General features: G+C 39.5%; 1 protein-coding gene across 1 annotated transcript in view; it reads right to left on the bottom strand.

Moving 5' to 3' along the window:
* Window positions 1-27,392, bottom strand: part of LOC104568517 (ras GTPase-activating protein 1-like) — a gene marked incomplete at its 3' end in the record, with an annotated part of 54,910 nt that overhangs the window by 5,405 nt on the left and 22,113 nt on the right. Inside the window, exons 9-21 of the mRNA XM_088538631.1 lie at window positions 26,142-26,220; window positions 23,534-23,654; window positions 21,547-21,703; window positions 20,820-20,907; window positions 18,318-18,395; window positions 16,411-16,568; window positions 16,036-16,112; window positions 12,097-12,269; window positions 11,731-11,890; window positions 11,383-11,525; window positions 10,439-10,554; window positions 9,458-9,544; window positions 224-291 (exon numbers count right to left, since the gene is read on the bottom strand). Of these exons, the coding sequence (XP_088394757.1) occupies window positions 224-291; window positions 9,458-9,544; window positions 10,439-10,554; window positions 11,383-11,525; window positions 11,731-11,890; window positions 12,097-12,269; window positions 16,036-16,112; window positions 16,411-16,568; window positions 18,318-18,395; window positions 20,820-20,907; window positions 21,547-21,703; window positions 23,534-23,654; window positions 26,142-26,220 (1,505 nt within the window). The remainder of the gene's footprint in view (window positions 1-223; window positions 292-9,457; window positions 9,545-10,438; window positions 10,555-11,382; window positions 11,526-11,730; window positions 11,891-12,096; window positions 12,270-16,035; window positions 16,113-16,410; window positions 16,569-18,317; window positions 18,396-20,819; window positions 20,908-21,546; window positions 21,704-23,533; window positions 23,655-26,141; window positions 26,221-27,392) is intronic.

The raw sequence follows: 27,392 nt of genomic DNA, 5'->3' as shown, positions 1-27,392 counted from the left end.
CCAAGCATGTTTTCTGGACTTTAAAACAAGACACTGGGGATAAACAATATATATCTAACCTTTGAGATACCCTCTGGCTCCTACAGGGAGAAAATTAATCAAGTGATGTGGATAATGTTACTTTGGGCACTGTGCACAGAACAACTTTACTAGATTAGAAGCTAAAGTAAATTCACTATTATCATCATATAAAGTATGAATCCAGTCTGAAGCATATAGTTACCTGAAATGATATTAAACATTCTTGGGTTCAGGATAGCAGGGCAAATCAGTCGAAGAAAAACAAAGCCACTGAAATGGGAAGAAAAGTGTATTTTATTCAATAATAAAAACAGAATTAATGCAAAATTTTGTAAGTAGTTAAGAATTCATGTCAGTGTGGAAATCTTGTATATAGATAATAACCAACCAGCCTGCAATCTGAAAATGTTTGTTAATTAAGAAAGTTTTCATATGATTTCAACTGAGATAAAACTTGAAAATCAGGCGTGGTGATTCCCCAATTAAGGGGAAATTCTGCAGCCCCCATGGAAAGCAGCTTGCACTGTAAAGCCACCCTGAACCCAACTCAAGTCCACCCTGGCTTCAGACAGGAGCAGCGCCTGGTCTCCCACCTCTCCCATGTGCTGCCGTGTCTGCTGGGGCACATGATTCATCCTGTAGCCCCTGATCTCCTGAGGGGACACCAGGAAAGCAGGAGCGCCCAAGCCAGAATGGCACCAACTGGTCCTTTAATGTTAACACAGCCTTCTTCCATCTTGAGCAAACCCACACCTAATGGTGTAGGATCCTGTGTAAAATGAGGCCATGTAAGGGGTTCATAAGGTTGCGGTGACTAGGTACCTAATCTCGCCATTTGCTTCTGTGAAAATAGCTTGCTGTTCGGATTACGCAGAATTAAGTTTAGCACAGGCAGAAAATATCAAGAACTAGAACTAACAGGACACCACCTCCTGCTCTTGTTGCAAGTTGCACCTAATCACGCCATCTGCTTCTGTAAACACCACTTGCTACTTATGCTGCGTCATCCTGCTCTTGCTGCAACCACAAGATAAGATATCAGACGTGAAGAACTGGTAACCATAAAATAACGTATGAGGGAGTTGCAACTGTCTATAAAAACACGAACTTCTCCCCAGGCTGGGCAGATCTTGGGCACTGTAAGAAATCCGTCACCGGCCGGCTAATAAAGCTTACCCTTTTACCCACCAGGTTGAGTGTGCGGGTGATTGCTGGGATTACGAACTAACATTTTGGGGGCTCGTCTGGGATCTCAGTAGTCGCCAGGCCCTCCCTGGTTGGGAAGGGCCGCCCGACTTCGCTGGGGAAACGCTTCCAGGGGGAGCGCTACCTGATGATGTTCCAGGTCCCTGGATTCCGCCTTCCCTTGGTGACCAGGCAGCACCTCGCAAGCTTAAGGGAACTCCGAGGTCCAGGGGGAGCGCTACCTGATGACGTTCCAGGTCCCCGGATCTCAAAAAACCTCAAGGTAAGGTATCGTACGATTCAGGAGGTTAAGGGGCGCCCCGATTTCTGGTGTGGTGAACTGTGGAAGGTCTGACGAGACAATAACTCCCCGCCACTGGCACGCGTGGGACGCCACTGCATTGCCCTGGGTAAAAGGTTGGAATAGGCTGGAACGTTCCACAAGTAGTATCATGGTCATTGTTATTTGTGTCGGTTGTCATGCTAATTGTTATTTGTGTCATTTGTGTTGTGCTCTAAATTGTTTTGATACGAACAGAATGGGACAATCGAGTTCTGTTCCTGAAGGACCCCTTAATCTTTTTTTTTTTTTTTTTTTTTTTGTCAAATTTTTGAAATTTTAGGAGACGGAGCCTCCTAAATTATGAGTTTAATATTAAGGCAAATAAATTGAAAATCTTTTGTACGAGTGAATGGCCAACTTTTGGAGTGGGCTGGCCTCCCGAGGGGTCTTTCGACCCCAACGTAGTCCGAAAAGCATACTTCATTGTTATGGGGGATCCTGGCCACCCTGATCAGATCCCTTATATCGTTCCATGGAATGATATCCTAAAAGAACCCCTCATTTGGCTGCAAATGTGTATGGTAAAATGGGGAAACGGGCACAAAGTACTAGCAATGAGAATGGGGGGGAGAGAAGCCCCCCATTCCATCTGCCCCATGCGCGCCAAAATTCCCTGTCCTCCAGGAGCCACCTGAAGATCCGATTTTACCACCCTATAGCCCCCAAGAAGCACAAAGCCCCCCTGTGGTGCCGGATCACCACGGTGGTCCTGTCCAGGACAACCCTTTATCCCCACCCACACCAGAAGGGGTCAAACTTGCTTATGGCCCAGTGGGAACTGGTACGGCTATCTCTCTTGACTCCACCAGCTCCCCAGTACCAGTTTTACCACTAAGGCAGGTCCCTGAAGGAAGTGGAAGCGCATATATGTACGTGCCCTTCACCACAGATTTGTATAATTGGAAACAACAAAACCCTCCTTTCTCACAAGACCCTGGGGGCATTACATTCCTTCTTAAATTTGTGATGTATAGCTATCAGTCCACGTGGGATGATTGTCAACAACTCCTCCATGCACTATTCACAACAGAGGAAAGGGAAAGGATACTAAGAGGAGCTAGAGAGTCAATACCAGGAATAGAAGATCTGATCGAACATGGTTGTAGGAATGTTCAAGATGAATGTGTGCCCCTCCAACGTCCGGAGTGGGATTATTATACGGTGGACGGACAAAAGTCCACTGAATTGTATCACCAATATCTGTTACAAGGGCTCCAAAAAGCAGCCAGAAAACCTACAAATTTGTCAAAAGTAGAAGAAGTTAAAGGGGGATCCTCTGAGTCCCCAACTGCATTCGTGGAACACTTGTTGGAGGCATATCGAATTTATACCTCTACTGATCCAGAGGACCCCGCAAACCAAAAAGCTATAAATCTGGCCTTTGTGTCTCAATCAACCCCAGATATCAGGAAAAAGATACAAAAACAAGATGGGTTTCGCAGGGAAAACTAGAACCAAACTAGTAGAAATTGCTCAGAAGGTATTTGATAGTCGGGATACACCTGAGGATGCCTTGGCAAAAAAAAAAAAAAATCACCAAGGCAACAATAGCAACAGTGGCAGCTCTACAAGCCACTCCACCCCGTCATCCTCTAGATAGGAAGTTTCCCCAAGGAAGGGAAAGAGGAGATAACATGGGGAAGCCTCCCAAGACGATCCGTTCTTGACCGAGATCAGTGCACAATTTGTAAAAAGAAAGGACTTTGGAAAAATGAGTGTCCTTACCAAAATGTGCCACCAAACTCGCGAGAAATGCTATTTATGAAAGAAGAAAACAACTGACAGGGCCAGGGCTCTGAAAGCCCCAAGAGCCCAGGGTAACTTTGAAGGTTCGGAGGCAACCTGTGTCGTTCCTTACTGACACCGGAGCGTCGCACTCAGTACTTAAAGAACCATTAAGTCCCCTGTCACAAGAAACAACTAGGGTATAGGGTGGCACCAGACGGTTGGCAGCAGTTACATAAAAGACGGAGTCCGGTATGCAGGGGCCGCAGTGGTAACACAAGAAGGCTGAGTAATATGGGCCCAATCGTTGCCGCGTGGTAGTTCAGCACAAAGAGCTGAACTCATTGCTCTGACACGAGCGCTACGATGGGTAAGAGGAAAGGTGGCAAACATCTATACCGATAATCAGTACGTCTTTGCTACTGCCCATGTGCATGGGCAGATATACAAAGAAACTATTAACATCAGAAGGAAAAGACATAAAAAAATAAAGAGATTTCAGCCCTACTGGAAGCTGTGTGGGCCCCCCGAGCAGTAGCCATTATGCATTGGCCAGGACACCAAAAGGGAAATAGTCCCCAGATACAGGGCAATGCTCTAGCTGATAGAGAAGCAACAGCCAGTGGGGCCACTACAAATATTAACATTAATGCCTCAGACCCAGACCCGGTGGCCTGAAATACCCCCCCAAATGTACTGAAGCCGAGAAAGATTATATAAAGGACCATCAAGGGGAAGAGGGAGATGCAGGATGGTGGTAGCTGCCAGGAGGAATACTGTGGTTACCCGAACAGATGGCAGAAACCTGGCTACGAGACTTCCACTCCAGCATGCACCTCTCCCGTAAAAAAAAAAAAAAAAAAAGCACTTGAGTTGGTATGACCTCACCTCTGGACGCCATGTCTACGTCAGAAGTTGGAGAGGATCTCTGCCCGATGTGCTACATGTGCTCAAGTGAACCCAAAAATATCCTCACCAAACCAGGGGACTAAAGAAGTGGGGGACGCACCGGGGGTTTACTGGGAACTAGACTTTACCGAGATAAAACCCGGAAAGTTAGGATATACGTATCTACAGGTATTCGTGGACACATACTCGGGATGGGTGGAGACTTAACCAACAAAAGCAGAAACCGCCGGTATAACTGCGAAAAAGCTCATGCAAGAAATAATTCCTCAGTTTGATTTACTACACAGTTAGTAGCAAGTGTCTTGGAAATTACCTGGAAATTGAGGTGTATCTACCACCCCCAGAGCTCAGGAAAGGTAGAAAGAATGAACTGTACCTTAAAGGAAACACTTACTAAATGGAATATTGATACAGGAGCTAACTGGGTCGATTTACTCCCAATGGCGCTTTTACGAGCACGGTGCACCCCATATAAGATAGGACTGTCCCCCTATGAAATACTCTAAGAGAGACCCCTGCCTTTGTTCCTCAAAACCGTGAGCATTACTAACAGCTCTCCAGTGTTCCTCCAGGCATTACAAAAGGTAGGAGAGCAGATACACCGAGGCTTGCGAGACCACCACGAGAGCCAGAAGCCTATACAAGAGCCAGCTCACCCATACCAACCGGGGGACTTGGTGTACATCAAAAGGTTCCGAACAGCATCATTGGAACCTTGGTGGACAGGGCCACACCAAGTGATACTTCACACTCCAACAGCAGTAAAGGTCGCCGGAAAAACTGCGTGGATTCATCACTCCCACGTGAAACCAACTCCTCCTCAACCAAATCCAGATTCAGCTCAGTGGACTACTTCCGAGGACCCTAGTAACCCACTAAGGGTCACAATATGGAGAAAATGAGTAGACAGATATGGGGAGCCTGGTTAATTTTAACAGTGTGTATGCAAACTTTGGGGTTAAGATATGAGCACAGTCCTTATCGCCCCATTAACTGGAAATGGGAAATTAGGGATACTGTAAACGGGAAGCACAATCCAGCCAATAAGCACTATGGGTGCCCCTGAAATAACCATTGATTTATGCGAAATAGGTTTGCCCATACCACGAGCCTTGGCAACAGGAGGAACAGGATACCAAACAGGGGGTCACGGGCAGCAGCAGCTCAGGGACGTGGTCCCCATTGTGGGGGAGGAATTACTACAGGAGGTACAATACTACGTATGTCCTGCTATAGGAAATCCTGAGTGTCAAGGGGATGGCCAGTTTCAATGTGTCCAATGGGGTTGTGAAACAGAATCCTCCTGGGGGCATCACGACCCTTTCATAAGAACAGAGCTGGGTCCGAAGGGTAAATGCAGCATACCTGGAACCTGCAATCCAATCCTTTTTAAATCCCAGTATTGGGGTCGATACGGAACAACCCGGGACACGGGCAGGACGTGGGGACTACGGCTGTATGTCCACGGGCCTGACTCAGGGGTCTCCATAACAATACAGAGGCATTCCCCTACTTTTGAGGCCATCAACCCATTGGGACCTAACAGGGATTTGTTTCCCCAAGTACCCCCACCCCCTATAGGAATCCCCCTTGAACAAGAGAATTCCACAAGTTCACCTGCTGCTCCTAGCTGAACTACTCCACGCCCTTCCCCTAAAGCAGGGCCTACCCTTGCAATGCTTAACACTACATACAAATTCCTGAACACCTCTAACCCAAACATAACTAAAGATTGCTGGCTATGCCTAGATCCGAGACCCCCTTACTATATAGGCGTAGCTACTGAAGGAGCACCTACTCCCAGGAAGCACTCAGACAAGTGTACATGGGATCACCCCAGATTGACCTTTGGGGATGTGCAGGGAGCAGGACTATGCTTGATATCTCTGCAGGGCGAGAGATACCCCCTTCTACCAGAAAAATTGTAACCGAACATTAAGAGTTAATGTTACGAGAACCAGGTATTATGAGGCCCCGACAGGGGCGTAGTGGGCCTGTATGAGCGGGCTGACTGACTGTGTAAACACCCAGCAACTTGAATCCTCGGGCACAGGGCCTGATTTCTGTGTATTAGTATATGTTCTACCCCAAGTGTATTTGTATGACGGAGGTAACGGAAGGGCCCACCTGAGCTACATTGAACATCATCATGGGAGAGAGAAAAGAGCTGCCCCTATCTTAATTCCATTACTGGTTGGGGCAGGAATAGCTGGCTCCACCGCGATCGGGGCTTCTGCGTTAATCACTCAAAAACAGGGATTGTAGGACTTAAGCTCACGAGTAGCACAAGATGTGGGATATCTGGAAGAGACAGTGGGAAGATTGGAAAATCAAGTGGACTCTTTAGCCAAAGTAGTCCTCCCAAATAGAAGGGGACTAGACCTTCTCTTTATTAAGCAAGAAACATGCTGCTTTTACGCAAGCCAGTCAGGGGTCATTAGGGAAACGTTAGCCATGGTGCACAGGAATCTAAAAGAAAAATATTACCACGGGATGCAAGAACAGAATCTGTTCCAGTCGTGGTATAACTGGTCCCCATGGCTCACCACCCTAATGTCCGGAATAGCTGGTCCTGTAATATTAATTCTAATCTTTATGATCATTATCCCTTGCATCTTAAAATGCATCTGCACTCATATCACTAGTACAATTTCAAAGGCAAAAATAATGGTCACGAGGACGTACTATAACCCACTCCCAGGGGAAGAGCATTACCTCAAAGGTTTGAGGTAAGGGACAACAGCCAGTGGGGAAATGTAGGACCCTGTGCCAAGTGAGGCCATGTAAGGGGTTCATAAGGTTGCGGTGACTAGGTACCTAATCTCGCCATTTGCTTCTGTGAAAATAGCTTGCTGTTCGGATTACGTGGAATTAGTTTAGCACAGGCAGAAAACACCGAGAACTAGAACTAACAGGACACCACCTCCTGCTCTTGTTGCAAGCTGTACCTAATCACGCCATCTGCTTCTGTAAACACCCCTTGCTACTTATGCTGCGTCATCCTGCTCTTGCTGCAACCACAAGATAAGATATCAGACGTGAAGAACTGGTAACCGTAAAATAACGTATGAGGGAGTTGTAGCTGTCTATAAAAACAGGAACTTCTCCCCAGGCGGGCGCGGATCTCAGGCATTCTAAGAGATTCGTCGCTGGCCAGCTAATAAAGCTCGCTCTTTTACCCACCAGGTTGAGTGTGCGGGTGATTGCTGGGATTACGGACTAACAGTGGCACTACGCTAGCCTAGGAGAATAAATGTGAATTAGATACCGTCCTTACAGGCATAATTGCTGCCACCTAGATAATCTAGAAAGCTCAGAAAAAGGGCTTTGTTTGACTGCAGATCTAGGAACTCATCTGATAGCAACCTAAAATAGCCTGCTGGTTAGCATGTGAAAAATCTGTGTTAACAGCTAATGTAAAATACATCCGGCTCATTGCTGGCATCCACCGATTCTGGAAGACTGCTGCTACACACTGAAGCGACATATGAATAGCAGAAGCAACCTGACCATCTCCCAGTGAGTTCAGAGTGCCATGATGGTGCCAGAAGGGCTTTTCACTGCAGCCAGAGCGAGGCCTGACCGCCTGCAGCAGAAGGCTGGGGCCTTACACCACCTGCACTGGCGCTGCCAGTTGCTACTTGGAACTGATTCGGGCAGCAGGGGAGTTAAACACACCTTCCCTGCGGCCAAAACACCTCAATTCCAGCATCCTGGTCTAACAGCTTCTCATTTCCTCAGGACCTATGATTTCTGGGCTGATGAGGCAACAGTTCTGGCCCACTGTGAAGAATATTTTCTATGCAATTAACTTAAAGCTATAAAAATGTATTTTGGAAGTCATGGCACATTCAATAGTTTGTTTTGGATGACTTGAAATTCAAGCCAATTAAGGTATGAAACTGGATGGACCTCAATCTGGGAAGTTTGGTGCTTCTTACACTGATTATACTGCTTAAATTAAAAAGGAGCCAATGCTTAAGTGTAGGATTTACAATGAGACAGAAACAGCAGCACTTCTGAATGACACATGAGGGTAGCTACTCAGACACTTAAACTGCCCTTAGTTGATCATACTTAATTATGGACCACATACAGCACAATGAGACCGTATTCTTCACTGAAGACTGCAAAACTGTATTCTAGGGAGAGCTCACACATATCTGCAGGTTACGGGGACGGGAGAAGGTTCCAATGTTTATACCATCCAGCATAAATTCTGGATGCTGTAAATATTGGAAACCAGGGAAACGGCTGAATGTATCCACTTAGGGCAAGCCGAGGGCTCTCTGAAGGTGGGGAGGAACAGGGAGAACGTTGTACTCACTTCTGTGTTCTGCCCCCTTCAAGAGGCTACCCCATCACCTCTTGTGATAGCAGTCTAAATTTGAAGGCAAAGGGCCCGCAGGAGGTGCTAAGTGACATAGGCCAAGACTTCTGGCGTCAAAATGATTAACCAGAGCCAAAAGACAAGTTGTCTGGAAGGCTCCCTTCCAATGGGAGATTAACCCTAGCAAATCACATCAGTGCCAAATGCTACACTTGCTTACCAACAAGTCAGGCCTACAGAAAAGGTAAAGGAAGGGAAAGAAAGATGTGGCCGTGATACCCTTAAACCACCAGTATCATTTCCAAAAACTAAGCCAAGGTCTCGCCTTATGTCAAAGATTTTTATTTGACCTACGCTGATAAAAGATGATGTGAAGGAAAAACTTTGTGCGTTCAGATTGGTGAGCGAGGAGCTCTCATACTCGGCGGCAGCCCAGAGAAGCCAGGCTCAGTGGCCTGTAGCCCTTTCACAGCAGCTCTGCAGCGTTTCAGCATCTCTGGGGATGCTTTTGCATGTTTCAGCATGGGCCAGAAGTGGGACAGAAGGAAAATGACAGGAACAAGACCTTCAGAGGCCACTGTTCTCTACAAATATCACAAAATTTATCTGACTGAAGCCTTTCTTTCCAAACATGAAATAGGAAAACATTGTAGATTGTTTTGTAAAAGTTAATAAAAAATACAAGTAAATTTGAATTTAAAACTGCTAGGTAAAGCTGTGCTGGCCTCTGTAGTAGACTATCCTATTCTGGCAAGGCTCTAACCATAATCTAGCAAGCTCTCAACCCTTAACTGGGATATCGTGTCTCAGTATCATAAATAACTTTTATATTGCTATAAATTATACAAGTACTGTAAAGATTTGGCACTGAAAAAAAGAAGTTGAACTATGTCTTAAAAAGACATTAAAAGATTATTTTCAGCATAAAGTGACAAGTAACTTACCTAACAACTCTGGTTCTCATGGTGGTGTTAGCAGGCCACTTGTTTTGAACAGACTTCTGCAAGCACCCATAAATATACCTCAATGTTCTGTAAGAATTATAGCTAGTCAGGCTTTCCATTAAACTTTGCAGAATCAAAAACAAACAAACAACATAAAAAAAAACCCAAAAGACTCCCACAAACAACAACGTCAGAAACAATCTAGTCTGATCTCGTGCTTGATGAGCATCACCAACACTTGGGCTTATAATTTAGACATGAATTGAAAATTAAAGATCTGCTGAGACAGTTGATTTACAAATGGCAAAGGAAGTTTTCCCTCAATACACTTCTTTTGGCAGATAAGCTCACATAATTATTCAGATGCACATTAAATGTTTTATAACCATATGTTTCATTTTAAAAAAGGACAAGATGCTTTGGTCTTTTAATTTAACCTTTTAACTGAATGATTTTTTTTTTAATACATAAAGAGGTCGTGTTTAAAATCAAATGAGTAATCAGAGAAAGTATGTTACTCCATCAGAAAGTGGGAGTAGTGGTGCAATGGTAACTAATGGCTAACTTTGCTCCATCACCAACATAAGAGATTTCTGTGATACTCTGCCATTCCTAATTTTAGAATTTTGTTTACATTTAAAACTAACAAAATAGTAAAAGAAAACTGTTAGTACTATGCAGTTTTTATTATATGGTTCAAGCCTAAACTATGAAACTAGATTTTAGGAAAAAATAGGAAAAAAAATAGCTGTTATTCTACTATCACACAAATATATATATATATATACACACACACACATATATAGGTGTGTGTGTGTGTGTATATATATATATATATATATATATATATATATATATATATATATATATATAACAACCCTGAAGAATTTAGGGCTGATTAGTAAAAGATGAACCAATAATACCACCAAGAAGGTGCAATGGGAATTTTCACATACAAACAACAGAAGAGTGCATACTTACGAAGGCAGTATCTCTGCAGCCATGAATATTTTCTCCACCAATTCTGACAGTATACTGAGTAGATGGGCCAAATTAGCGTTTACATCTTCATTTTTTTCCAACTTGGAGGGATTTAACTAAAGCCAAAAGGGGGAAGAAAAAAAAAAAAAAAGTAGAAAAGTTTCTTCTAAATTACTATATCAGTAACTGGATAACATGACACCCTGAATACTATTTCAAGGTAAATGAATCCTCTGCTGCTGTACAAGTCATGGACTTGTAGAGAATTTAAACATCTGCTTCAATGTCCAGCCAGGAAACTAACGTGAACAAGCAGTGTTTATGTTTTAGTATACTATGCATAGCTTTTAGTTGCACAGACATTTAACACTGTTCATCTACATAACCTTGTCATATCTTTAAATCCCATCTTCTGAGTATCCCTATTCTTTTTGCAATTAAGTTGGAGTGAAATAGAGAAGTTAAAGAGGGTTGGTTCAAGAAAGAAGACAGAATCAATAACAAGCAATTAATCATGTCATGGAGCTATAAATTAAAATCAACTTCAGACAGTGATTTCTATTACATCCAGAGTTTACCAGAGCTATTTAGGTTAGGCTATTCAGTACATGCCACAGAACATCACTGAATTGCTAAAGAATAAATACACAATTTAAAGAAGTGCGAGTTAAAAACATTTTAAAAGTGCTACCATGAAAAGCACTACTGTATTGTGCAAGTCAACATCTAGAAAAAAATACCCTAAAAAAAAAATACCCTAATGAGTCCAGTTCTTGTATTTCTCAAATAAATAAAGTTTAGGTCTGAAAGATTATCAAGTGCCTCTAGAGCTAGTATTTAATGTAAACATTAAACATCACCATCACCAGTATAAAAAACAAACAAAAATCCCACTGTTTTAACAAAGTGTTTAAAAGCCTGGTTTAAATTATCAAATTTATCACCTCACAGGACTGCTTGCTCTCCATTATCTTCAATATAGAGTCTTTCAGTGCATGGTGAACAAAACGTGTCGCTGTGGCTTTCATATACTGCTCCATAAGCGTACTGGCTAAAGTGGTGGCACGAAACAAGGTAGTAGCTTCATCTGAAAATGAAGGTAAAAAAAACAAAAGTTAAGAAAAGAAAATAAGCAAAGGCAGAGTAAAAAAAAAATGCTGTGCTTGCAATTTCATATATGTGTAACTGCGGGGACAGAAGAGAATAAAAAGAAAACACTAGAGCATGCACACCGTCCTCTCCCCCCCAATTTCAGCAAACTGAATTTAAGGTTAGAATAATTAGTTCAGTACCTTCCATGCTAATTTCCCTGTCATTTAGTGTTCGTAGCAACAATGACTCAAGTTTTTCATGAAGAAAAATCTTCAATAAAATGCTTGCCAACAGTGTTCTGTCCTGTCCACAAACATGTGATAAGGCATAGACTACATGTAGCTCTTTTTGGAGTACAAGCTGAAAGACAAACAGAACTTCATGATGTTCAGAAACTTTTACTGTGTCATAGCTGTGGAAAAAACTGCTATCATACAACTGTGATATCTATATGTCACTACAGGAAGTGCTTTAAGAGCTCAACCAGAGCTGCTGAAGTCTGTCTAAAGCAGATAAAAATGAATTATTCTGACAGATAAACTAAGGAAAGTTCAACAACTCAATACCTCTTTAAACTCACTGTACTCCTCTTCTGGCATGATCCTCTCCATAGAATATCGTGCTCGAACACGCAAAGATCCTGCCTCGATACCCTTTAATGGCACATGGGAACTGAGCTGGAACCACTCATCTGTCGCATGTCCTTTCTGTAATCGACTCAGCTGGCATCGCATAAACACTTAAAGAAAAAAGGCATTATTTGCATCACTTATTTCCAGCAAAACAGAACTAGTATTGAATAGAAGCATTTTTTTGCATGTCATCTTGTTTCACTAAGAATATTAATAAAACAAACAACCCTCCTCCCCCTAAGATTTATGCTGTTAATATATTAAAATATAATCATTTTAATGGTTTAACAGACTCTCATAAAGCCAATCTTAAATGTAAAATATTTTGTAAATAAAGGATACATATACATTTGAAAACAGCACACACATGTTAACATAACTCTTTGCAACCTCCTAGTATCACAAAAATCACAGACTGGTTGAGGTTGGAAGGGACTTCTAGAGACCATCTAGTTCAAACCCCCTGCTCAAGCAGAGACACCTAGAGCATGTGGCACAGGACTGTGTTCAGAAGACTTTTGAATATCTCGAAAGATGGAGATTCTATAACCTTTCAGTGATGGACAGTGAGCTGTCTGCCTAGGTAATGATAATCAGCTCAAGAGCAGCAAAATCATTAATTCACCTTTTAGTGGTGTTGGCATCTTCAAGTTCCCAAACTCGCCCCTATGGCCACAACAGAAAGTCTGGTCTAAGAGGTGAGGAGCGAGCTGCTGCCAGCTCCTCACTGACCATTCCCAGCAAGCCCCCTCTCCTCACCAAGCTCCTCCGCACACAAAGAGCCCCGACACTTGCAGAGAACATTCGACCTATAAAATACCCGCAACTTCCTAAAAGGGAGCACAGAACCCCCTCCATGTTTCACATGTAGCATGTCAGACTGTTCGGACCTTTGCCTGTTCATCGAAATCTAAGTCGCTCACAATACATAAATCATCTCATTTTCACCCCACTTCTCTGCAAAGCCTGTATACAACATTGCCTTGCAGGAATTAACACCTGCTCTAGCAGACTTGCTACTGCATCAATTTTGGAGCATCTATTGGGACATCAAGTGCCCAATCAGACTGCGGAACCAAACACTACCACGTTTACAATGCACACTTAAAGACCTCCCAGGTGGACGTTTCATATTCTTTGAGCTGATCATTTGATATAAGGTTAGTCTCAGTCACTCGGTCAAAAATGAACTGAAGCAGTTCATCAGCTATCTGTCACAAGTGTGGATGAGGCTATCGCTTCTGGACAGATAAGCAATTCACTTTCCTAGGATATTTCTTCCCAGCATCAAAGCTCTCAAGCTCCCCTAACTCAAAGCATTTATTTCTTGCCTCGCCAGCGTATGCAAGGCACACATGTAGGGATGATTGAAAGTTTTTATTTTGATGGTTAATAATTCTGACCTGGAAATCAAAGTTGGTTCAAACTTATGTTTTCCTCAGAGTGGAAACAACTCCAAATTTATGGTGAAAATCAATTTAACCACCCACCACCCCCCTCCAAAACATCTACCATTACTGATTCAGAATAAAAGCCCACCTCGATGCAAACAAAAGCAGAAACTGGTCAGCAGACAGGCACACTACAGCCTGCCCTCCCCACACACAGCTCTCGGAGAGGTTAGTGCAACCCCTCCTAGAAGGCGCTGCGACACGGAGCTGCCACCTCGCTGCTCGCAGGCTATTCCTCACAGGAGGGGCTGTGGCACCTGCCCTCTGCTCTTTGCAGCAGCGTCACATTTGTCACGAGCATTGGGGCCTCACAGGCTCCAGCCTGAGTTGCTACCAACTGTCCACGTCCACACTTGTCTAAGACTGCTCCCTACCTGCCCCCAAATGTGTTGAGCACGTGTTTGCAGGAAGATAGGTGAGGGAAGAAACCAAGTCTTAAGCCTGCCACAGGAGGCTTATTTTCCAGCGCCACTGGCAAAGGGGCAGCACAGCAACAACTTTTTGTTGAGAGAAACATAGGCTAACATTTTGCTCTATGGACTTGCTTGCCTCTAAGTGCTTTGATTTTCTGCATGAGAGAATTTGAAGACAACCAACTACCCTGGTGCAAAACCAAACCAGAAACCCCTCCACAGCTGAGCCCCACATGGAGCTGCTCTGAGATACCAACTGGCTCCAAAGTCAGACAAAACCTCAGCATAGGAGTTTCTAGTAGCAGAAGTCTACTAATACATTCCTCATCTTCTAGGACTTTATTTTTAAGCCACATATATTTAAAATAAATGGATACACAAAAATCTGTTAGTAAAACAAAAAGAATGAAATAGATGCTATGCTGTTTAGTATCATTATTTCTGAATATCTAAAAAAAAAAAAAATCAAAAAAATAATTGCAGAATGAATACTTAATAGGTAAACTTCAAAGTCAAAGACTTGTAAAAAGTTAGCCTTCATGATCATATTTTGGTATTTACTTTTGTGCATGATGATGAAAGAAATAAGCTGTGAAACCAGTACCAGATCAGTCTGCTTTACACAGTAGGAAAGCTGACTTAACCCACTACAGAGCGAGCTACATAGGAAAACAATGGCTGAAAAGGAGAATGCTTAGAAACTGATTCTTTTGCTTTTGCAGAGGCTGTTTAGGGCAACACTACTTCTCCAGGGCTTTGGCCTAAATAAGGAATTTTCTAGCTCTAAGTGCTAGAAGTATGAGAATAAGATCACAACTAAAACTGTAGAGTTGTTTGGTCTATCAGAACAGATGCATCTTTTTCCTCCTGCAAAAAACATAAAAAAATTCTGTAGTTGCAGGAGGGGGCAAGAGTTTTAAAAAATGAATTAGGTTCTGCAAGAGCACTCAATATACATAGCAATTCTACTTTGCTCAAGGTTTCGCTACAAATCTCTTTTCTGAAAAATAAATATATAAGTCACCACTGAGGCAAACAGACTAGTAACACCACACATGCAATCTGAAAACAAGAGCAATAGGCAAACAAATGCCACTGGAAACAAAGTACCTTGAATAAAAGAAAAAGCATAAAACCACATTTTGTGGGAAGAGAATTAAAACAGAAAAAAGAAAAACTGATGTCTAAAAGCTTAGAATCCGAGTTCATCAAACCAAGTCCCTTCTCTTCTAGAAAGCCAACAGATTTATACCTTGCTATTGCCTTATTATCTATCACCTTGATACTAATTTGCTGGAATAGAAACAAAAGAGCAACTGAAGAAGCTGTCTAGCTAGGAATTCCTGGGAACTTCTATAAAAGTCTGAAGGAAGCAAGACCTTTCCCAATCAAAGTAATACTGATGTAAAATCAGCTATATAAGGAATGTACAGAAATGAGATAAAACAGGAAAATCCAAAACAAAAACATACCAGTGGAAAAATTTTGCTCCAGGGACTGACAAGGTTCTCAAACTTTTCTGTGTATATGTGTTTAAATAGTCAAAGTACTACTTTCCTCCCTTCCTTTCAACAAGAAATGAGGCGGCAAAAATGAAAAAGACAAAAGAAATCCCAACACAGTCAGGTTTAAAGCAAATGAAAGAAGTTAACTTAGTAAAACCTTGCATTTTACAGAACAGCCCCTCTTCCTTCCCACTTTTCTTCATGCTGAGCATAGCCGCAGTATAACACAAAAGCTATTATAGAATAGAGCAAAGAAAGCCGTAACGGGGGAGGATTACTGTGCATTTGGTTACTCTAAATCATGCAGGCTCTCATTGTAAAAACACTAATGCAGAGTCAGAAACAGACATACAAAACATACTAATATGATGGTATGAAAGCTAAAATATATATATATATATAGTACACTTAATTCTCCTGTGACTGTTTTTGACAAGAAGCATGACAATTGTGCAAAGTATCCATTGTTGCAATATATATGTTTTTGTACAGAAACATACTTACATATATCTGAATCTTTACTTTTCTTTGTTTTGTTACTTAGACTTATCTCAAATCTATTAATATCAGATGAAAGATCACTAGGAGAAAAGACAGAAAGCCTCAGTTAATATTATATTGTGCCAGCATTTAAAGTTATTTTCAAGTTATTCCAATCCTGAATTCTCACTATCAGCCAAAGACACTTGTACTAACAGAGACGCTTAGGTGCCTACAGAACATTCTGTCCAAGCACTTGTGGCCAGAAGGCAGCCAGCTGTATAACCACATATGCAGTACTTTTTAAAAGAATATGCAAAATATACTACACACTTAAGATATTTAAATGTAATCCAACTTTTAAGTGAAATTCAATAATTCAAGAAGATTAAGACTTACTCAAAGACAAATTCTTCTGACCACACAGGGTTCTGCCCTTCCCTGATATGTGTTTTTGCTACCTGGACACTGTTCAGGTAGATGTTACAATACGGATTAGTAAAATGCTTTACAGGGAGCGTATGAGCTTCTTCTACATGCAAAATAAGACTGCTGACCTAAAGAAAACACACAAGATTTATTTCTGTTTGCAAACGAATAAAACAAACAAAAAAGCCCAATAAAGGATTTTTTCCCCTTGTGGGAGCTTAATGTTAATGTAAAAATACCAAATACAAACTATAATTTCCTAACACAAGAAACAGCAACAAGGGTAACCTTGAGTAAACAAGGCAAATTAAGAGCAACTCAAATACAAATCTCTAGTATCATGTTTCTAATCACATCTTATTTTTATCCTTTACAATATTCATGAGACATTAGGAAATGCACAGAAAACTCCACTAAAGTCACAGTCATCAGACTCAGATGTCCACGTCACAGACAAGTTAGAATTATGTACCTTGAGTTATATGGCTTAAGTCACATCTTAAATAAGAGCCATGGACTTCTCCAAACCCAATGAAATATTTGGTGCTTCCCTATCAGACTTTATAAAATCAGTACGCTACAATGTGTTTTGACACTGAAAAAAACATTCACCCATACTATGGATTCTCAAAACCACAGCACCTGGCAATTCAAAGTTTCCAGAAAATGAAGAGTGAATTCTCCGAAATCTTTTACTGTTTTAAATGTTTTAATAAATGTTTAATAAATGTTTAAATGTTTAATAAGTGTTTTAAATAAATGTTTTAAATGGTCTAATACTGTACAAATTTGAAAATGACACATTCTTTAGAGCTCAATCTAACAGATATCTATCTACTGTTGGTACCAGCTAAAATGAAATTAGACAGTAAAGTATAGGAAATATACTTAATCAAGTCAATATTCTGTTTAAATTCAAATATGCAGGGCCATAAGTTACAAAGGGCAGCTCAAGAACCCTTTATACATCTTTACATGAAAATTCATAGTAAAATTTCCTTAGCCTCCCCTAGAAGACAGCAAATGCCATAAAACCACTCTTCGCTAAATGTGGCTTCGCTTTTTTTCCTCCCACTGTAACGTGCAGAACATGCAAACACAAATTAATTGATCATAGCATCCACTGCTTTCTGTTCTTAAATTTAAGCCAAGTCTCCCTGAAAAGATAAACATGGAAGTTTCTTTTGGTCTTTACACACTTTTACCTATTTTCATACCAAAATTTGGTTCTCCAGAAGCATTCAAATCTTTAATATATTCTGACCACATAATTATTCTGCGTTTCCTGAAGAACATCACATATTATTGCTTATTCTGTTTAATTAAAACAGCCACTTTCAATGTTCCTAGCATTCAAAGGTACCAGGGATTCTTGAAGCACTTTCCTGTTATTCTCTAATCATAAAAGACTTTGCCATTTATGACTGTGTCTGCTACCTCTGAGCGGCTCTTCTGGCCACAACACTACTCTTAGAAGCCTAAAATAAATAAAGCCACAGGCATGGTTCAACATGCACTTGACACTGAAAATAAATAGCTATACTTGTATCTCTGTTGCATGTAATGTAAGTCTGCCAAACCTTTTAAGTTTCCTATATGTGGTGAATTGTAAGAGATAAGACAGTACAAATACTAACTTGACTTTTGAGTTAAAAAAAAAAAAAGTGATCAAAAATACCTCACAAATACCTGCAGATTGCAAAGAAATTTTTTTTTCAGTTGGTTTAACAAGGGTTCTGCATTACTCAAAAAAAAGAAAAAAAGTACATGCAGGATTTAGCGTTGAAACAGAAACCCAGTCTCAGTATCATTTTGCAACAAGGAGACAAAACACTCTTCCCTTCTGCCCCAAATGCACAATATTTATACAGCTTCACCTGACGTAGACGCTTATTTGATGTCCCTGGACTGTTTTTTCTTAAACTGCAGAACATCTGCAGAGCTTTCATCCAGTCCTAAGAGAGAAGCACACAGAACAGGATCAAAACAAGTTCAACAGAGCTTCTTTTATGGAAAAAAGAAAAAAAAATAGAGTTTTATATAATTCAAAAGTATGCAGATCTGCATATTAAAGCAAAACTCATATCTTCACTTGGTAAAACCAAATAAAGGATAAAGATTTGCAAATACGAAGGATTTTCTCTTTCAGAAATATCAAGCATTAATAATGGATATACACAGTGTCACCTTTGCCAATTTTCCAGTCTGCTAACATTGCATTAAATTACATATGGTACACAAAATGAAAAGAAAAAAAACCCAAAATCTAACCCCCCCCCCCCCCACACACAACCAAACAACCTAGGTCACTTCTGAGAAGGTTAAAAATGTGTTGTGATCATTCTCTCCAGCATTTCTGCACTGCACTCAGATTTTACTGCATATACTTCAAATAAACAAACAAAAAAAAAAACACATAACTTTAACAGTGAAACATTGAAAAGTGTATCCTGCACCCCCATTCTGTCTGCCTACAAATGCATAAAGTGGAATGCATAAAGTGGAATGCATAAAGTGGAATGCATAAAGTGGAATGCATAAAGTGGAATGCATAAAGTGGAATGCATAAAGTGGAATGCATAAAGTGGAATGCATAAAGTGGAATGCATAAAGTGGAATGCATAAAGTGGAATGCATAAAGTGGAATGCATAAAGTGGAATGCATAAAGTGGAATGCATAAAGTGGAATGCATAAAGTGGAATGCATAAAGTGGAATGCATAAAGTTCAGGCAAATGAATGTGCTGCCTAATATGAGGTCTTTGTCCATAGTTTTCCTCCAGATAGGCTGCTAATGGGCATTGCCAACTAGCAGGACCACCTCCAAAACAGCTGGGGACAAAAGAGCTTAGTGTGAGCCTTTAACTGTGAAAGATGCTTGATACACTTTGGCCTCATGCTTTTGCCCTACCCTCAAGTCTACTATTGCTCTTATAAACCACAAAAGCCATTTTTGGCTAAGGGTCAGTCTGCACAGCAACATTCTGCTCGCTGCTCTCAAAGGTCAACTGACCAATGTTGTTTAGAAAACCCGTTTCAACCTTATCCTTTACATTACCCTCTGCATTAGGGGAGACACAGCCTAAACCACAGCTAGTCTCAAGCAAACTACTTAGAGTAAGGACTGAACTTTCAAACCCTTCTGCAAGCAGAAGAACTGGAAAGCTCTCTGATGTGCTGTTTAATGAGCAGTGTGCTATAGCAGGCATAGGGATATTAGCATGAAGCTACACTTCACATTACTATGTTCAGAAATGCTTTGTATAGACCTCAAAGCTGAGGCTTATTCAACACAGGACAGGATATTCTACCTAATAGACTTTTTTTTTCCCCTCCAATTTTAAAACACAAGACATTGCACATGTAAGAAAAAAAAAACGAAGCCTTCATTCATGGGAGTGGATATTAATATATAATGACTAGAATACCGCACATCTGCTTCTCAAATATAGCACGCCAACATTTGCATGACATGTGCCACTGCACTGTTCTGATGTCATTTCAGTGACTTTTGTAATTTTTTAGCAGTTCTACAGGAGAATTTGTGCATCCCCGTATATGCAATTTGAAGTGTACATTAAATTTACACATGATCATTTGAATAGCAGTGTACAAGTACTCACAACAACTTTTGTTTCTTTTAAAGAAAACCGAATACAAAGCTTAATTTCTGATGCAATGGGTGCATTTCAGAACATGGACTGCTGGAACAACTTGATGACTCAGTACACTGTCACATCCAACATATGCTCTCCTGGTAGCAGGAGACTTTTAGAAAAAAATCAAACTCCAATGCTGTAATTTTTAATCAAACATAACTACTATACAGCTAAAACTAAATGATAAAGAAAACCCTACCTGCTGTGCAAGATCGAGGCCAAAGCCTATATACAATAATGCTTTATGCGCAGGACAATAATTTTAAAAGCCAGTTGCTCAGTATGCTTTGATCACTGGACATACCTATATTAGCATTTTAGTTCAGACCAGTAATACGCTCCTGAAGCGAAACCTCCAACCACTTGCACTTACCATGCTCCAGTTTGCATCATGGAAAAGCCTTGGAGTACAAATAATTTGGGGAGATTAATGCTCTTCAGATATATTTAGGAAGGCTAACAGAACTTTAGTGTGTATGACCAGACTAGATCTTGTTCCAAGTATAACCCTAAGGCACATGGAGCCTAAGTGCTGGTTTCTCAGCACCAGCTGTTTTCTTTACAAATCTGTTACTACTGTATAGTAATACTTGCTAATGTAAACACAGCCAGGATTTCTTTGTGATATACTTGCTTCCTGTCACAGAAGAATAACAACATTAAGTGCTACAAGACAAAAAAAGTTACTTTTAAAGTTATATCTACCAACAAAAACTCTCACCTGTGCTTGTTCTGGAGTTTCTCCTGCAAAGTAGAAGATGTAATGCTCTTCACTAAAGTGCTGAACTACTATCTGAAAACAGTTTGGCCTTGAAAAAGATTAAAATATATATATATATATAGACACATATCGACAAACATCTTCACCTGTTGATCTCTGACAAAACAAAGTTCAAACCTATACAGCTGCTATTTGACTGTAAGAAAGTGTAACATCATCATACATAGAAACAGGAAAAATTGTCAGGTGTTTCAAAAGTGCATTTTGGTTTGAAAAATTATGTAATTTCATTTTATGCAATAAAAACTATGCTGTACTTTAGTATAACTATTAGTATAACTAGCATGTTCTAGAATCCTTAAGCTTCTTGAACAGTCTGTACTGAATATGCACGTATTGCTGACTTTAGGTCAGGGCAAAGCAAATCGTCTCGTAAGTAAAAGAGCTGCTAACATAGAGTGTTCCCATGCACGCTTCAAAGATGCACAGTGTGTCCAACATTAGTTCTCAAGCAACTAATCATACATTCTGAATTTCTTCTTTTAGGACTCAAGGAAGCTGTATTAACATATTATGTTAATTAACATTAACATAATAATTATTTTGCAGCTCTCTCAACTAGTGAGATATGTACAGGATCACGTACTAATCATCAAATGTATGCGATAGAAATTTCTACAGCCTTAAATGCAGTTACAGCATTGAAAATTAAAAGTCACCATCCTACCTGCCAAACAAGCTGTCGTGTACTCCATATACAGAACACACACTAAGGTCTATTAATCCTTTGGGTTTTGTGGCTCGTTTTTCACTTTCAAAATAAATAAGCTGGGCATCATTTCCCTCTAATATAAAGTACAAGTTTTTCCACCTCTTTCCTTTACCTGTAGGAAAGTAAGTTACAACAATGTTTTTTTTTTTTTTTTTTTTTTTTTTTTTTTTACAAAACGCAGAGTCTAAGTGAAAAAAAAAGGTGGCAGCAAGGTTTTTGTCAAATTATAAACAAAAGAATGGTGTACAGTTAAATATACTCAAGTGATAACATTAGTATATGTTCTCCATTCTACACAACAAGTAGCTAAAAGTAGACCCTTTTCACAGCTTCAGATAGTTTTATAACATTTTCACAGATTCCAACAGGATTCCTGGTCAGTTCAGTTCCCATCCATGGGAAAAGCGCCTATACAACACCAGTACATTTTTGGAAACTGATCCAATTTGTGGCACCCCGTAAAAATGGACTCTTGACATGTGAAAACTATTCCTAAACTCCTATCGGCTCACCAGCACACAACCAATTGTACCAAAATCTCTTAAAAACAGTACAACTGAAGAATAGAAATGGGAATACATTAAATGCAATCTTGGATCAGAATCATGTCCCAAATCTACCTATATCCAAGAATTCAGCCCTTCAGACAAAAATGTGAAAAGTGGCATTTTAATTACTGGGGATTTAAATTCAAGCTTTGCTGGAAGACATATTATATGTAAAACATGGATTTATCTATTGACTAAACCATAAGGCCCTCCAAATTAAAACAGATGTGAAACTTTCTGTAACTAATTCATACTTAAACCACAATAACCTCTTAGAAAAATATTTGGCCTTAATTTTAAACTTTTATGATCACAAATCCACGATAACCCTCAATACACATGCATTAGTACTGTTTTGAAAAGACAATTTTAACATGCTGTTAAAATACTTGCTCTACTAACTGGCACAGTGATTTTATTGAATCCCTCCGCACGTGCTCAGTGCTCCTGTTTGTACGTTTAAAACATGTTTTTATTGTCTCGAGCTAAAGGCCTGAAGTTCATTCTCAGCCGATTCCTTACTCGGCCACATCCCTCCCCATCTTGGGATTAGCACTCCCAACAGGAGAGACTCTTCTCTTGATCTATTCAGAGCTTTTATTTCCTTTGAATGTATCTTTTGCACTTGGATATATTTAAAAAATTGCTTACCCTTCTTTCTCAGTTTTACTTGCTATTCAGACCACTATCTGTAACCTATCCTCTTAGCTATGGTAGTTGTCACCTGCAAAGACTTTATTACAGTTTTTCCTACTTCCATTAAAGGTGATTAAAAATCAACGCAACCAAAACAAGTGACATTTGAACTAGCTTCCTCAGAAATCCAAAAACTTGCTCAATAATAATTCTTAAGGGATACATGGAGATCTGTCAAGCAGTCATTTTTTAATCCGTTTATTTTATGTTACATTGACTCTAACAGTCCTAGTGCATTTTTGAAGGTTTTGCCTCTGTATCTGGCAGTCCATAACAACATTTTAAATTAATTATTTGGCTAACTTGGAATAAAAAAATTAAACAAGCTTTGATCACCAATGAATGCACTGACGCATTCTAGCTCTCTTAACGAAATCTATCAGCTAAAATTGAATGAGTTCCATATTAAATATGACTTTCTTGAAAATACACTCAATTTAATGAGTCTGAATGTCACTTTTGTTTTTGGGCTGCTCGCAGATTTTTTTCTCAAGAACTGACAATCAGCAATTTTGCATTGTGTGTGGTTTTATATATTATGCCTTTCGACTAATATACTAATATACCCCCCCTTTTATTTTTAAGCTTTCTCTAACCTTTCAACTTTAACTTCAATTTTGTCCTTTCTAACAGCAACACTATATTAAGCCCACTGCATAACTTTGGAGGACTATTTCAAAGTACTAAACAGAACTCACTTTTCTTTAGAAGATAACCTTTTTTGACAATATTTTTATAAAATGCATCCTTTGTTTTGCGACGAATTGTATTGTAGATTTCTCTTCCATCCACTGTATCATTAAACACTTGTTCTTGATGCTGGTAAACAAGGAAGAAATCAACATCTTTTAAGGTCAGAAATTGCTGTGAAACAATTGCACACAACCAAGCTGCAACCAAAATCATTTTATTGAATACTACCGCTCTCCACTACTGTTCTCTCACGTGTTTTAATAAAACAATATAATTTTTAATACCAAATGTAATATAGATGATTTCTTGTGTAATGATTAGATCAAATCATGATATGAGAAGAAAAAAAAGTTTTAAATACAGACCAACCTTTACAAAGCAGTATCTGAGTCTTTTATCATTAAAAAAGCAGAATGTTTTACAGTTGTTTTACTAAGTTTTATACAAATCTTTGAAGTTTACCTAGTTCCTAACAGTCTCCTACCAAAGCTTTTGGGACTCACTAACTACAGTTAACTCTGGAGTAACAAGATCATCACAAGTAAAATTGAACAGTTCACAAACACGGCTGCACAAGCCCTCACTGATCACATGAGCACTCATTCGTCCACATGAAGAGCGTTCTAACAAGAGATAACAAGAGAATGCAGAAACAGGAAAAAGAAAATGGACAAATTCACACAGAAAGCCAAGATTTGAAAACATAAATATTAACTAAGAACAGTCAAAAGTCAAGCCAAGTTTGACTGTACCGAGTATGCTGATCAGCAAAAGTTCTTTAGCCATAAGAAAACATGAAAAAGCAAGACTGTCAAGCAGGGAGAAGAGTATTGAGATGAAGAGTGATATATGCACAGGCTCCATACTAAATATTCTATTTTGCTTCCCTCCCATATTCCCTTTCCCCAATGACACAGACAAGATGAAAAACACTGCGGTAACAGAAATTACAGCACCCAAACTAGAAGCAATATGGAAAAAAAAAAAAAAAAAAACACACACCATACAACACGGATGTTATTCATAACCTAATATGAGAGAAAAAGTATATAACACACCAAAACTAGTGACAGTTTTTAAAGTATATTTCAAATTAGATACAGTAATGTACAGAGTGAGGGCAGCGGGTGCACTGACATTAAAGAAAAGTAAATGAGAAGCAGTAAACCCATTACACTGACCCTGATAATACCCAAGACCTATTTTTTTTTTCTCCAGAAACACAAGATGTGGCAGAATGTGGAAGGAAGGTAAAATGCATCCCAACTACTGTTTTTTTTTTTTTTTTTAAACAAATGAAAAAGTCAAGAATATAAGTAACTAAAAGAGAATTTGATGCAGTTAAGTCACACACAAAAACAAATCAACACATCAAGGCATGTAAAATTAGTAATACAGAAACTGTAAGTGGATATGCAAAAAGCCAAAATGAAGATTATGATTGTCATGATGCAAGAGGAATAAGGGATCACGAGGACGGTACCAGTGAAGCTTTTCAACAATTAATCTTGGGATTCACTTTTCCTCTCAACCACAGAGCACCAGACAACTGGGAAGCAGTGATAACACAGGCCATTTGGCAATAGAGGAAAGAGCTGAATAGTAAGACTTAAATCTACCAGCACAAACATTGCACCTGCTAACACTTACCAGTACAAAGCTGGGGATGAGAAACTTGAATGGCTGAGTCATTCACAGAATTACTAAGTTATTAATATAATGTGGCTATGGTAATGTCACAGATGATTTTCCAGAATATATCTGGCAAGTATTTCCCACAGAAATGGAATTACTAATAACATGGGACACCAACTGTTCTGATCCATCACATTCAAGAAACCTGAACTTGTACTGGAATTAATGGCAGCAGCACAAATACACCAACATTATGAATAGGAAAAAATGAAAACAAAACCACAACACCTTGGTATGCTCAGCTTAGTGAGCTCAGGGAGAATACAAATGCTCTTATATTAATGCAGCTAAGGGGAAGCCAAAAGCTGTCGTTCCAATTGTAACTAAGAGTATGAGTTGACAATGAATATTTAGGCTGGAAATCAAAACCAAGCTTCTAACCATCAAACAGGAAATCTTGGGAATAGAGAGGGAAGAAGATACAGACGTAATTTAGAACAAGCTGAAAGCTCATGGAAGAGACAGGTGATGTGGCTACCTTATTGCTGGTGGTCTCTTAAGATCAACCTAAGTTCCAGGACAACTCCAGACCATGCCTGGCAATCCTAGCCCTGCTGATCAACCCAGAAGCTTTTCTGAGCATACAGGTTTCCTTTGGCAAGGGCAATGCTGCCCACAAACACAAGAATGAAGAGGGGGGAAGGCTGGCCTAACATGGCATGGGATTAGGGCAGAGCATGGTGCAGTCAGGGATGAGATGCTAAGGCACCGACAGAGCTCACCATGTCTCCCACTGACTGCGAGCTGGCCCTTCATGAGTGAATGTGTGTGTGAAGATGTACGCACAAACTGAAAAAAAAAAAAAAAATGGAGACTGGATGAAAGCTGTTGAATTGTAACTGATCTCTGCTGTCATCCAGCTCCTACATTGTAAATACATCTGATGACAGTTCAGTCAATATCTTCAAAGAGTCTTACCTGCATTGAAACAGGATCTTTAAGGTAATATCCTTCAACAATCTGTTCTTTTCTATAGTGTTCAATGATGTCAGCAATACTGTTAAAGTTAAAAAATAAATAAATAAATAAATAAAAATTGACTATTTTTTTCATTGGCAGAGAAATTTGCTTTTCCTTGCAATCACATAGCTTCCTCTCAGATTCGTGGCAAAAAGCACATGTCAAACTTCATAATTTTATTTGTAGTAATTGGAACTTACTAATACACTGAGATCAAGAATATTTACAAAACTGTACTCATAACATCCATTCTAAACTCTGCAGAGTATTTTAATTAATTGCTTAAAATGCCATATGAGGACACGGCATTTTCCTCATTCAAGTAATACACACACATTCCCAGCTCTCCAAACAGGCTGAAAATTGCTGTTTTAGTGGCAATAATTTCCTAAGTCCTAGTGAAACCAGGGAAGGGGAATGTGAGACACTTCGCTGTGCAAATTTTCTTTTTCTAGGAGTATAGGAGTGGGAAATGGTATGTAACACAGATTATACTTCAAAATCACTGAGCTATCATGTTAAATGAAAATCTCTATCAATAGCACTCCTCTACATGGAAGCTTGCATTCTAATTACCAAAATCTGATAGAAATTGCATTTTGAAGGATCAGGAGAGAAATAGTGATAGATAAAACTAAAATTCAACATATCTTTGAGCTGCTCCAACTTATTTTTGCAGTTACTGAAAGTTACATTGTAATAAAGAACTGCAACATGAACATCAACTTAGATAAATCACATATACAATATCAACCTGAAAATAAAGAACCAAGTAATTAAGTAGAAAAAATATATACTATAGTTGCTTGTTGCAAAAATACTGTTAGCTGTATGTGCAAATACAATCAACAAGGCAGGCAAAGAAATCTTTGGCCCACTACAATTCAACACAATTGTATCCATCACAGGAAAAATACATGAATATTGTATGATAATGAAGACAAGTAAAGCAATAGAAAGTCATCTTTGTTAGATCTCATCAATCTTATTCATCTATAGCTATGAAATAGTGTATGCTTAATAAAACAATTATTCTTTCCATAAAAAGTGTAAAGCTTGTAAAATGACTTGAACTTCTCCTTCACTATGACTAAAATCAATCATTTATTTCAATTTTTATTGAGATACAATATTACAAGACATTTTCTGCATGAAAATGCAAAACTTATCACACTGCATAATATATTGATTCTGTCATTGTATTTTGTG

Source organism: Tinamus guttatus, unplaced genomic scaffold, assembly GCF_059628265.1.
Source record: "Tinamus guttatus ecotype Peru unplaced genomic scaffold, ASM5962826v1 Tinamus_guttatus_pri_ptg001122l, whole genome shotgun sequence".
Classification (NCBI taxonomy): Eukaryota; Metazoa; Chordata; class Aves; order Tinamiformes; family Tinamidae; genus Tinamus; species Tinamus guttatus.
This window is presented reverse-complemented; position numbering and strand designations above follow the sequence as displayed.